Raw genomic sequence first — 13,748 nt, forward strand, 5'->3', positions numbered from 1 at the left:
GAAAAACTAAACATTTCTCATATATTCCTTTTATTCACATCTGTCCATGCAAAGGCTGAAGAAATGTTTGGTTTTACTTGTGCTTAAAAGTTTGATTGCAGTTTTATGATAAACTAGGGGACGTTTAAGTGCCAGAGACAGAGCATCTAAAATAAAGCTAATAATCATCATTCTCTCTCTACATTATGGTCATAGTTTCACTACTACTGGATTGTGCTGCCATCATTTGGTAGAATAATGCATTGCAATGAGTGGACTTTTTCTCTTTCTAAAAGTAGTGGAAAGAAAACAATTCTTAATTAATAGTAATAATCATATAATTATTAGCTGCAGATTGTAAAAAAAAATAAACACTTCCATTTGGTACATCTTTTATTACAAAATATTGTCATCCCACAATTAATCTTACAGTAATTCCAAAGCATCATAGTATTGACTAAATCAGTCATTTTTCCCCATATCAAGTGTACTCATTAAAAGAACAGTAGATAAACCACAAGACACTGTAATGTACCTCTCAAACAGAACGAAGCACGAGGCACTGTACAAGCCCCGCTTTTCTTTTCACTTTAAAACCTGACATTATACAGACTCTGGGATCTATTGGCGATTTCCATGTAATATTTCCAGGTAATAACCAGAGATGAAAAGTGTGCACATATCTATATTACTTAAATGCAAAAAAAAAAAAAAAAGCCCCAGCCCATGGTTTATGATCAAATGTTTGAAATTAGTGGTCATTCTCATACCTATAAAAGCATTACCACAGAAATGGACAAAGCAACCACATCAATGACTTATTGAAATCCAGTGATACTAAAAGAAAACAAACAAAAAGTAAATTTAAACAACAACCTGTAATTACCTGCTAGCAGCTTCTCTGAAGGAAGTTGGTGTTTTTCCCCCCCTCGTAATCTTCTGAAGACATCATTCTAATCCTGTAGGCCTAAAAGGACCATTGACTGAGTTTCATTAACTGACTGCCATTATGAATCATTTTAATGTGGAGTAACCAAGAACCAACATTAGGCTGTGACAACACTACTGGAGCTTTTCAATGCACACAGAGATTTTTCAGTAAATTAAAATTTCCTTCTGCGGAACGGAAAAAAATTCTTTAGCTGTGACTAAATCGACCGAATAGCTTGTTCCGGAGTTAAAAGGTTTTTTAAGTGCTCTTTAAAGAGTGATGTGATTTTAACATTTTCGTAAAACTGCCCTGCTGTATGGAAACACCACTTTCAGAATCACAAAACCAGACTAGTGCTGGCTTGCTTACCAAAAGATGAATCTGAATTTTTAAATGGAGCCTCTAACTGAACTGTGATGTGTCACAGGAAATGATCTGTGCTTTAAAGTCGAACTATTATGACATCACTTTGCTGCCGTGGCATTTCAACACCATGGGTGGCTTTTAAATGAACAGTCTGCATCTCGTGTTTCATGATTTAATAATCATTTTCATGAGAGCGAGTTACAGCTAAGAGGGACATTTATCAAATCTGCTTTAATATTAAAATTGCGCACATGCAGTTTCTCATTCAATTATGTTATTCCCTATGGTACTACCTCAACCAGTCGAGACTGCGCTAGTTTTTTAAAAATGTTTTGCTCTAGTGGAACTGGTTTTGTTTATGGCATATGTAAGGCCCAGAGTGTTGTAGGGGGTTATATATCAGAAGTGGCTGGATAGAGGAGATGTCCTCTGCTCGTGTCGTTTACCCAGAACCCCAACACGTCCACAAGCATTCAGATAAAAAAAAGAGGGAATTTTGCATTAATTCTGTTCAAGTCAAGTTCAGCACGAATGTCAACCCATTCCTGGAGGATAGGCTTGGTTTAAAAAGGGTGAAGAAAAGATGACTCTTTGAACAGAGTCCCCTGTTCTTCAGTCGCAGAGCCTCAGCTCAAAGCTCTGAGTGTGTGTCACCACCTGACAGAGAGAAAGAGCAGAAAGAGACTCAAATTAAGTAAATAATTATAAAAAGCTACTCAGCACTTTGCACGATTAGGCTAAACTTTGGTGTTCTAAGGAGATTTTTTTTTGTTTAACTAGAGATATTAGATAAGAAAAAACTAGACAGATTAGATAAACTGTTAATTAATGAACTATACAAGCTTGTTCCAGCTCAGAGATCTCGACCTTCTCAGCTGTATCCTCCGATTTAAAATCATACACTATTGTTTAAAAGTCTGAAGTCAGTAATTATATATATATATGTGTGTGTGTGTGTGTGTGTGTGTGTGTGTGTGTGTGTGTGTGTGTATATATATATATATATATATATACATACATATATATTTAAAGTATTATATTTGTAGTATTAGTATATATAATAGTGACATTAAAGACAATTAAAATTTTACAAATGATGTCTATTTTTAAAAATGCTGTTCTCTGGAACGTTCTATTCATCAAATAATCATGAAAAAATTCATGGTTTCCTCTGAAATATTTGCAACATTGATAATAATATGGAGCGCTTCTAGATCACCAAATCAGCATATTAGAATGATTTCTGAAGAATCATGTGACAATGATTACTAGAATACTGGCTGCTGAAAATTCCGCATTGCCATCAGAGGAATAAATTACATTTTACAATATATTAAAACAGAAAGCAGGTATTTAACATTCCAATATTTCACAATATAACCCATTTTACTTTTTATATCAAATTGATGCATTTGCATAATGCTTTTTAATATAAAATTAATCACAGGCAATGAACAAAAATGTAATATTTTTGATATGCTGAATAGATTTTTAATTCATTTTAAGGAAAAACTGTTAAATTAACTAATTCCAATTACCCAAAAGTTTAATTATTGCATGAATTTCCCTCTATTGAAACAAAGCTACATTATTTGTGACATTTTATGTATGTTTTTAAATGATTCCATTTTATACATTTTATTTAAATAAATATTTAAATAAATGTATTTTATTTATTTAATGTTTATTGTAAAAACACACCAATCAAATCATGCATTGCAGGGTTTTAAACAGTTTTTAGACATTGTACTGTATAATTATTTTCCCCTCATGAAGTGGATGAACAACATATCTTTAAAGTCCTATTTTGTACCATAATTGTGGAAAGTGCCATTCAACAGGTTTAAGCATCACAGTGACATTCACTAACACAAAAAGGAAAAGGACAGATTGGTCTCACCTGGGTGTTTTTTGTCTGTTTGCTGATAGCTGTCTGTGGTGCCTCTCTCTTTCTCCTCCAGGAAATTGTTGTAGATTCTCTTTATCTCCTGGTCATAGTCGCTCCACTCGGCTACTATACGTACAGCAGCCTGCAGCTTGGGCTCTTTTGTCTGTGGATTATTGCACTAAGACAGACAAATACAAAGTGTTAATTACTGACAACAAACAAACATGAAAATCAAACCAAATTTTTTTCGACAAATTCACAACCGTTGTGTGCAGAGAGCAACTGACTTACCAGATCTATAGTCTTGGCTTTCTTTTTAGATGCATCATCACACCAGGTCTCACACCAAAGCCACTCCTGAGGAAGTGACTTTATTGGCACCTGGTGGATCATGTTGTTGGGCAGATCCTGAGAGAGGAAAACACATCATCAATGAGGAGCCCAAATTATGAGCCCAGTGATAAAGCCTTTCTGTGAAGGAAAGAACATCCCACCTGGTCCAGGTTGGACAGGCTGTTGGGGTCCTGACTCAGACCTTGGTACTGGCCTCTCAGTCTGTCTCCAGCTGCGATCTTCCTGAACTTCTTCAAATCGACCACATATAGAGCACTGGGGGAGCACACAAAATCAAATCAAGTCACATTTATCTATACAGATCTTTATACAGATCGTTTCAAAGCAGCTTCACAGCAATAAACATGTAAATAACATTTTCAGTTATGAAACAAATTGAATTTCAGCTATAAAGCAGCTTTACAGTAGACAAATCATTTGATGTACTGGACAAGGCTATCTTATGACTCTACTGTGGCATTTTAAACTGAAAAAAAAAAACTGTTGTTTGGTATATGTCATCATTAAAAATGAGTAGTGCTGTCAAACGATTAATCATGATTAATCACATCCAAAATAAAAGTTTTTGTTTACATAATATATGTGTGTGTACTAGTGTTGTCAAAAGACCCGGTACTTCGGTACCAAGTCAGTACTAAAAAAATGAAAACATTACAGTACCAGGTTTTTTTTAAAGTACCAGTGGTACCAAGTACCCGGTCAACCCGGTTCTTGATGCGCTCTCCGAAAAGGTGCACAGATGCGCTCTCTTCATAAAAGCACTGGTACCGAGAACCGTGGATTTTCACTGGTATTGGTACCGAATACTGAAATTTTGGTACCGTGACAACACTAGTGTGTACTGTGTATATTTATGTACATATAAATACACACACATGCATGTATATATTTAAGAAAAATGTTACGTTTATATATTAAATATATTTATATATGATATAAATTATATGAATATAAGTATATACATGCAAATACAGGTAAATATTTCCAAAATATATGCTGCATGTGTGTGTATTTATATATACACATAATAAATATACACAAAACACACACATATATTATGTAAACAAAAACTTTTATTTTGCATGCGATTAATCGCGATTAATCGTTTGACAGCACTAAAAATGAGGTAGACAAAAATGACAGACAACAATATTAGCAAACCATTTTTGGATGGTCCCATCCCACTTCTGTAAGGATGCTTACAGAAGTGGGGATAAAATCTTGTATAACCAGGCCTCTTACCTGATGTGATATTTCCGTCCCGCCAAGTGACTGGCCCAGTAGCCAGACTTCCAGAAACGGTATCCATCCATCTCTCTTCGGCTCTCACAGAAAGGCGTGTAACCGTATGGCGCTCCCTCCAGATCAAAGTCCCGCAGCTCCTTCAGGTCTGTGCGAACTATCTGTAGGAAAACGCACAACAACAACATTTTTCAATCCTAGATTGTGGGTCTTTATATTTACAGACAAAAGAAAGTAATTGCTGGTAATGGGATCAGGACATGACATGGTCAGATGAAAACCTGCATTGCCCAGAATAAACTAAATCTTTAAATATTTTTTATTTATTGTTGTTTATATTTAATCTCCAGCTACATTTTTCTTTACCCAGAGGTGGCAGCAGTGTATCATCAGATGTGTAATGTGCATGATGCCCTCTCCAGTTAGCATAACAAACACCTCGGATTACAACAACTGCTGTGCAATTCCAGTGACTACAAATGGGTGATCTGTCTGTACATAGACTTTTGAAAATAAATCTCATAAGAGCAGGCTTGTGCTTAGTGCTCACTAGAGATAGGATTTCATGCCACACAACAGCACTGCTCTGTTTTTGTACCTGATCCGCATCTACAAAGAGGATCTTGTCCACAGCCAGCGGGAAGAGCACATCTAGGAACAGGATTTTATATCCCCAGATGATCCTTTGCTTTTCTGTCTGCTGGTGGAGCCAGCGAGGCCATTTATACTGTACCAACTCATACTGGAAACCATACTTCTCTGCCATATATGGAATAAACTCCTACAAAAAGATAGACAAAAATATGTAACACTACTGTAATTTTTAATAAGAAATTAATTTATTTAGCAAGGACGCAGTAAACTAGCAGTATAATGTTACAAAAGACTTCTATTTCAAATAAATGCTGTTCTTTCAGACTTTTTATTCATCAAAGAATCATGAAAAAAGCATCATGGTTTACACAATAATATTAAACAGAACAACTGTTTGCAACACTGATAAAATTAAGAATTTTTTCTTGAGCACCACATCAGCATATTAGCATGATTTCTGAAGGATCATGTGACACTGGAGTAATGGCTACTGAATTTAAAATAATATAAATATAAAATATATTAGTTAAAATGCATTTTTTAATCCTATTTTAAATAAAAAATAATATATATTGTGTAATTAGGCTGCATCTATTTGTCAAATACAGTATAAACAGCAATATTGTGAAATATAAAAAAAAAAAATATCTATTTAATAGATTTAAAATGTCATTTAATTATTTGATGGCAAAGCCGAATTGTTGAAAATAAAATATAATATACATTACATAAAATACATACAACATAAGGGTCTGGTAACAGTGCCATCATGTTAAATCTCGAATCCAGTACCTTAAAAGTAGGAGACAGGTAGTTTTTGAGGAACCAGAACTTGACGGGTGTCTTGGTGTGTTTGAGCACAGACAGCATCATTATCCTGCAGAAACAGAGAGAGGCCAAAGCTCAACACAGAGTGCCTGCAGAAGAGTTATGCGAGTGACCTTCTAAACGGAGCTGCATTACACAACCAATAACATTGCCGCTAATAAGACATAGCAAGTCACAGAGATCAGCATTTAAAAACAGGCCTAAACAGAACTATATATAAGGAGGAAAATGTCACAAAAAGTCAAGATGTGACCCAAGCCAGGAGGTCATGTAAAAGTTATTGCATTTTCTTAATATGTGAAATTAGAAGATGTGTGTCATTTTTCAATATCACATAAGGATATACACAAGAGGACTTGTCTGTATTACATGTCAAAACTGTAGCCATTTCTGCTGCACAAGAATAATATTAGAGTCATATATTTGTCATAGCACAAATGTCATGATTCATTTGAGAACATGAACAGGGCTCTATGCTAATATTTTTTGTCTATGCAAACAACGACAGTCCTGACCACTTGAACATTTGATAAACAAAAATATATTGGTTATGCTGAACAGGCCAGCAGTTTATGAATATTAAAATAATCAAGCTATGGCATTCACAACTACTTGAATATATTTTCATGAATGATCTGTTAAGCCGTTATATGTTTATGTAATTGATCAAAATTTATGTTGTTTTTTTCTGATTCCATTATATATGCAATATCAGTGTAATCAAGTCACTTGTATAGGTGTAACCAAATATTTTCTTCACATTTACAGTAATATTCATTAGTAATGCTGGCACTATAAAATCCAACTGAAAGCAGCCGTTTACCTGAGGAACCGCTCATACAGGTGACCAGAGGCCACAGAAAAAATGTTAATGACATCATCTTTCTCCTGTTTGGGTTCTTCTGGCTTTGAACCACCAGTAAGTCCTCTGAAAGAGATAAAGAAAGAACCATTAACAGACAAATACTGTAAGTGAGAGCTACAGTAGAACTCAACAGGCAACACTTTGTACCTGGTTATAGATGTCCAGAATCCAGAGTCGTTCTCATGGGTATCATCACTAAGAAGTTCCTCTTTCATCATATCAGGCTTTTTCTGCACCTGCAAACATGATATAGGGCAACAGAATCTATGCATGAAATCCCTCAGCACTAATGCCGAGCACATGTAATTGCAACATTCTGGGAGCCACTTGGAAGGAATTGATCACAAGGGATCACGTAAATCTTAAATCACAGCGTTCTGGTTCTGTGAGACATGGGTGATGGGCAGGGTAGAAACTTAATTAGTAAATAAACTGGAGTTATGAAATAGTTTGGAATTGCAAAATAAAGCATGATTTAAATGCAATGCAATAACACAAGAATGTAATGTCTTATTCAGCAAGTATGCATTAAATAGACCAAAAGCATTTCTATGTAAAACAAAGGCTTTTCTTTTGAACTTTCTATTCATCAAAGAATCATGAAAAAAACCGTATCATGGTTTCCACAAAAATCTTAAGAAGCACAACTGGTTTCAACATTAATAATAAGAAGAAATGTTTTTAAGCACCAGATCAGCATATTATAATGATTTCTGAAGGATCATGAAACACTGAAGACGAAAGTGAAAGAAAAAGTGACGTGACATGTGGCCAAGTATGGTGACCCATACTCGGAATTAGTGCTCTGCATTTACCCATCCAAAGTGCACACACACAGCAGTGAACACACACAAACCGTGAACACACACCCGGAGCGGTGGGCAGCCATTTATGCTGCGGCGCCCGGGGAGCAGTTGGGGGTTCGGTGCCTTGCTCAAGGGCACCTCAGTCGTGGTATTGAAGGTGGGAGAGAGCGCTGTACATTCACTCCCCCCACCTACAATCGCTGCCGGTACGAGACTCGAACCCACAACCTTTGGGTTATGAGTCCGACTCTCTAACCATTAGGCCACGACTTCCCCGTCGTGGCCTAATGCCACGACTTGCTAATGCAGTCTTGCTTCAAGACTGAAGCAATGATGCTGAAAATTCAGCTTTGACGGTAAATTAAAAAATTAGATTTTAAATATATAAAAATAGAAAACAGCTGTTTTAAATTGTAATAATATTTCATAATATTCCTGTTTTACTGTATTTTTTATCAATTAAATGCAGCCTTGGTGATCACAAGAGACTTGAAACGCTTAAAAACATATGAAATAAAAACATATAAAATATGTTACAGTGTAATTGTACATTGAAGTACTGAGAAATATCAACAGCATGTACTTACTATTGCGTTGGGATTCAATTTACACTTAGGATTAGGATTGATTTAGGCTAAGTTGCTTGCCATTATGCATAATTTCCTGTTATTACTATAGTAAGTACATGTAACGTGTAACAAGGACACTGTAAAGGAAAGTGTTACAAAAAACCTTACCAACCTCAAAAATTTGAATAGAAGTATACATACTTTAATAACTTCTGAGTAGGATGTTTAACTAGGAAGATAAAAGTGTTTTCCGCATTGCTGCAACTCATGCAAAATGCAGTTTCACAACCAGTAAGAAACAACGCTGTACCAGCGATTGGAGCAGACCTCGCATTGGACACACGCCCACGTAACGGCTGACATGTGACAGCTTGTCAGAAATTAAGAGTATATACCGGAAAAGTAAAGACACTCTCTCGCTCTCCATCTCTCCAGTCGAGCAAAAATGGAAGGAATATCTCACACGCTCTTGTCTACAGCCACCTGAGCACATTTATCTCCGCTAATACCCTCAAACTACAGAGACAAAGACCTTGCATGTGACCTCACCCCGACACCTGATTCAGACACCCATTACTTACTTTCACTTTAATGATCTTGCTCTTGAAGTTGTTGAGGACGACGATTAAATCATCAGCTTCAGCTGGAGAGTCTGTGCCATCGTGACTGCGACGGGAATTAAAATAGTGAAGCGACCAATCAAGTGAAGAGACAGAAGGACATTAAGAGAGACAGACATCTGACATGTTATAATAGGGTACCTGTAGATTTTGTAGATATCATCCGACCTGCCTTTCCGCAGTCTGAGAATCCAAGCTCCTGGGTTTGCTTTTAGTTGGAAATAGCCCTGTTAAAGATGGATCACAATAAGCGACAATGACCTCTAAGGCAATCAGCAATTATTTCCCAGATGAATCTGTGACGTCCACTCACCAGGTTGGCCATGACGATGGTGTCGACTATGACAGGGTCGGAGGCAGAGCCCAGAGTGAACTGCAGCCCACGGGGCGGCTGACCTGTCGTTACGTCAAAACAATGACCCTCCAGTAATAAATATTCCAACTCGTACTCAGCGGCCACGACACTGTCAACCTGCAAATAAGAGGCTATGACTTGAATACTAATGATCACAACAATGAATACCTGTACATGGCTTAATAAAATGTGTAATATAACACAAATAAAAATATTGGGTGTCTGGTCTGTTTTACAATAACTGTGCTTTAAAGAAAAAGACTAATGCAAAGTATAGATAGCTTGATATGCATGCAGTAAAAATATATTTAAAACCGTAATATAGTAAAATAACATTGCGATTTAAAACAACTGTTTTCTATTTTAATATATTTTATAATGTAATTTATTCCTGTGATGGCAAAGCTGAATTTTCAGCAGCCATTCCTCTAATCTTCAGTGTCACATGATCCTTCAAAAATTATTTTAATATGCTGATTTGGTGCTTAGGAAATATTTATTATTATTATTATTATTATTATATATTTTTTAAGGATTATTTGATGAATAGAAAGTACAAAAGAACAGCATCTCTTTTAAATAAATAAAATTGTGTGAAATTATAAATATCTTTACTGTTATTTTATATTATGTGTATTATTATACACATTAATCCTTGCTGAATAAAGTATACATTATTTAAAAAAAAAAAAACCTAACTACTGACCCATATTTTTTGAACGTTAGTGTAGATATTCCTTTTTTTTTTATAACCTTGTTTTACCCTTTGTTGACACTGGAACTGTTTACCACAAATCAAATTATAAGGTTCTATTATGGAAAACAAAAATCAATAGAAAGGCTTTAAAGTTGAAAAATAAAAAAAAACATGTTTTTGTTATATCAATAAAATGCAAAAGTCTGATGTATCAAGTAAATATAAAGTATATGAAAAGTCCATATATATAAATGACAAGTTTAAAGGTTCTCTAAACAGTTTGATTGAAATTAAGTAAAATATCTAACTCTTCACCTTATTTGACCTAGACTTCATGAGTCAATAAGAGTGATGGGGATTCCTACCTCTTCAAGGTAGATGTTATCTAGATCATAGCGTGTGTGGACAGACTCAACCATCCAGCTCTCGGGGGTGTTGAGGTTGAGGGTAAACAACAGCGACTGTGGCATATCCAAGAATTTAGCCATCGGACCAGGAGCAAAGCTGCTATCTGCCATAAATGAAACCTCCGGCTCCAAAACATATCGATAAAAACTGAGTAGAAAAAATGGCTTAGTTTTAACAGAAATATACAATTATTGTACAAAAATATTGCAAGATATTTTAAAACATAAGCTAGCCTAAAACAATAATGTAGCACTTCAGAGTAAATTATGTCTTGCCATGCCCCACGTTATTGCGGCCTGTAAAAAAATTCTAGTAAACAGTGAAATGTGAAGGTGACTCTATGATGGAGCATGTGTTCTCACAGAGACAGTGTCTCTCTTCTAACCTTTTCAGTGGGAGGTCAGAGAGCTTGGACTGGCAGTTCATGAACACTCGCAGGTTGACGTTGACCAGCTGCTTTAACACCTGAGTGGGCACACAGAAAAACAGGAAGTGACTTGAGTCAAGGTAGAAACAACCAAATGAACCTGCTCTCAACGACAGCTGGTCTCAGAGATAGAGCCAACAAATGCAGACTGACTGCTGACTGACTGTACCTGTGAAATGTCATGGAGAGGGACCAGATGTCCTGTGATGACTAATGCATATATATACACAACATGTAGGACAAGCAGGACATGATTCTGGATCAACATCCATTGGTCAACATTCTTAATAAATAATAATGGCTCTAACATAATCAAGAGGTCAAGGTTTGGCTGGTTAGCATGATCTAGTCCAGCCCCTGCTGGTAAATTCTGTATCTAAACCATCTGGGTCCACATGTCCTACTTTTATAAGTTATGTTAAGTGAAGGTATGCAGAAGTTCTCACCAAAAGGAGGGGTGCCAGTTTCTGAGCATCTCTGGTCACTGGATCCACAACAGCTACAACATCGAAGTACACTTCCTCTTCCTTTGGTCTGATCTTTACAGCGCTGTGAAGAGAAATGGAGAGGAAGTTGACAACTGAATTCTGAGGATTTAGAGATGTCCTGGTATGAGAAGAAGTGACGTACCTGTATCTGTCTTCTGCAAAAGTGTGCTCGATCCTTGCCTCACCTTTGGGTTGGGAGGACAGCAGGGCGTCCACCTTCATCACCAGATCACTAGCTCTAAATCACAATACATACAAAAACAAACAAATCGAGGCTAAGACACAAAATCTACTTTATGCAAGTAAATGAATGCAAATGCTTCAAGCTAAACAAGCTCACTTTCACAGTCATCGCATTCAAAAATGTCAGAACACCATTCAGCTTGAAAAGAATTATGCTGTGCAACTTAGTTCATTTTTGTTCATCTGTGTAGACATGTTTATAACTAGATAGATGATTAACAATCATTTTATGAGAACAGATATTTGAACATAACCATTGTACCCCACTGAGGGGTGTGAATATTTTCTCTGATTGAATTAATATTATGAACAATAATATTGTGGTAAAATGATGGTTAGTTCAGACTTGTTTTTTCACTCTATCACGCACATTTAAAGGTTGGAGTCTTTCACATCAGTGAAACCCTAAAATATAAATAGCATATTAGGTTTAGAGTTCAAAATGTCCTGTAAAACATGATCAATCAAAATAATAAAATAAATAAAATAATTGTGTTTTTTTATGTACTAGCATTTGACTCTAAATATATCTTTTAAAATTACATTTAAATACATTTTAGCTTAATACATTAATTTACCTAAATGTTAATATATAAATAAATATTGTATTGAGATTCAGTGCCACATTGTGTAAATTATTTAAATTAGATTCACAAAAAAATTATGCCACTGAAGATCAGACATTGAAAACGGTGGCAAAAATGGTTTGTTTTTGTATTGTATTTTGTCACTTTTATTGACATGTATAACAGAGAGGATAAGAAACCAGATTAAAACCTGTGTCACCCACATGAGCACCATAGCTAACCAAATACACATGTGCTAACAAAAGCAGTCTGCTCTTCCAGTAAATACACATAAAATGGCACGTTTATTACGTCTCCATCTTCAAGGCAGACCGACACACTTCATTAAGAGTAAGTAATTACTGCAGAGAGTACATGTGATGGTTATGTTTAATGCATTGTAATCCTTCTACAGCTCTGACAGAAAGGCGTTCTGTACTCAAAGTGGTTTATAGCTCATCTTATGTTATATACAGGTGCATCTCAATAAATTAGAATGTCGTGGAAAAGTTCATTTATTTCAGTAATTCAACTCAAATTGTGAAACTCGTGTATTAAATAAATTCATTGCACACACGCACAACATTTTTAGTGAATTGTCGGCCTTCTGGAAAGTATGTTCATTTACTGTACATTTGCATCAACCAACGAAAGTGTCTATAACCTGTTGCACAGGATTGGTCTAGCATACCTGTCCTCTACCATGCCCAGCTGTTGAATTTTGGCCTTAATACGCTCCCCTGATGTCTTTAGGATAATGCTTTCCAGAAGCAGGAAATCATCCTGGTTGAAGACCTCCCCTTCTTCCAATGGACCAATGATCTGCAGAGAAAAAGACAAAAAGCAGAATAAGAAGAGCTTTCACGGCATCAGGATTCTTGCTATACAAAATGTCTAACTTACTCTTCCATTACTGATCACAGCTCTCTGGCCCTTCTGCAGTTTGAGGACATCCCGACAGTAGGCAGAGTGAGCCAACAGGAAGTTCACATTAGGGGACTCATATGCACTCTTAAACAGAGGAACATCCATGCCCTGTAGGGCAGAAAAATGCAGAAGGATCTGGTTAGATTGGTTCTATATTAAATTCTGCAGTTTAAAAGTGACATTCGCAGCAGCAACAGTGAAATAACCCAGAGCAAATAATCCATCACAACTGTAAATTAATTACAGGAGAGCTTATTTTACCCCGACAGCAAACTCTGCAATGTCACTCCCTCCGTAAAGAGCCTGTGCCGTCTCTTCTTTAGCCATTTTGGTGATGAAGTTTTTGGCGTTGTTGGCGGTTTGGGTTTGCATGGCTGCCCATATGGCTCGAGCAATTAGGCTCTTCTCATTAGATGTGTTCTCGCTGGGATTATTGATCACTCCTAATCGTACATTATTACTGGTTTTCTAAAGTAAAAAAAAAAAAGACATCAAATTATGATTAGTTTAGACTTGTTTTTTTCCCCACTCTAATCACACACATTTAAAGAATAAAGCTGTTATATAAACAAATATAAATATTTTAGAGTTGCTA

General features: G+C 36.0%; 1 protein-coding gene across 1 annotated transcript in view; it reads right to left on the reverse strand.

Annotated features, from left to right (window-relative positions):
• Window positions 1-367: 367 nt before the first annotated feature.
• Window positions 368-13,748, reverse strand: part of LOC107678683 (UDP-glucose:glycoprotein glucosyltransferase 1-like) — a 26,742-nt gene continuing 13,361 nt past the window's right edge. The window contains exons 23-40 of the mRNA XM_016474046.1: window positions 13,130-13,261; window positions 12,918-13,048; window positions 11,560-11,655; window positions 11,376-11,478; window positions 10,888-10,967; window positions 10,460-10,649; window positions 9,356-9,514; window positions 9,184-9,269; window positions 9,004-9,088; window positions 7,195-7,283; window positions 7,006-7,110; window positions 6,147-6,231; window positions 5,359-5,541; window positions 4,761-4,921; window positions 3,659-3,773; window positions 3,456-3,572; window positions 3,177-3,342; window positions 368-1,933 (exon numbers count right to left, since the gene is read on the reverse strand). Coding sequence (XP_016329532.1) covers window positions 1,908-1,933; window positions 3,177-3,342; window positions 3,456-3,572; window positions 3,659-3,773; window positions 4,761-4,921; window positions 5,359-5,541; window positions 6,147-6,231; window positions 7,006-7,110; window positions 7,195-7,283; window positions 9,004-9,088; window positions 9,184-9,269; window positions 9,356-9,514; window positions 10,460-10,649; window positions 10,888-10,967; window positions 11,376-11,478; window positions 11,560-11,655; window positions 12,918-13,048; window positions 13,130-13,261 — 2,109 coding nt within the window. The 3' untranslated portion in view covers window positions 368-1,907. The remainder of the gene's footprint in view (window positions 1,934-3,176; window positions 3,343-3,455; window positions 3,573-3,658; window positions 3,774-4,760; window positions 4,922-5,358; window positions 5,542-6,146; window positions 6,232-7,005; window positions 7,111-7,194; window positions 7,284-9,003; window positions 9,089-9,183; window positions 9,270-9,355; window positions 9,515-10,459; window positions 10,650-10,887; window positions 10,968-11,375; window positions 11,479-11,559; window positions 11,656-12,917; window positions 13,049-13,129; window positions 13,262-13,748) is intronic.

This window comes from Sinocyclocheilus anshuiensis, unplaced genomic scaffold (assembly GCF_001515605.1).
Source record: "Sinocyclocheilus anshuiensis isolate Anshui unplaced genomic scaffold, SAMN03320099.WGS_v1.1 scaffold1458, whole genome shotgun sequence".
In the NCBI taxonomy this organism is placed as follows: Eukaryota; Metazoa; Chordata; class Actinopteri; order Cypriniformes; family Cyprinidae; genus Sinocyclocheilus; species Sinocyclocheilus anshuiensis.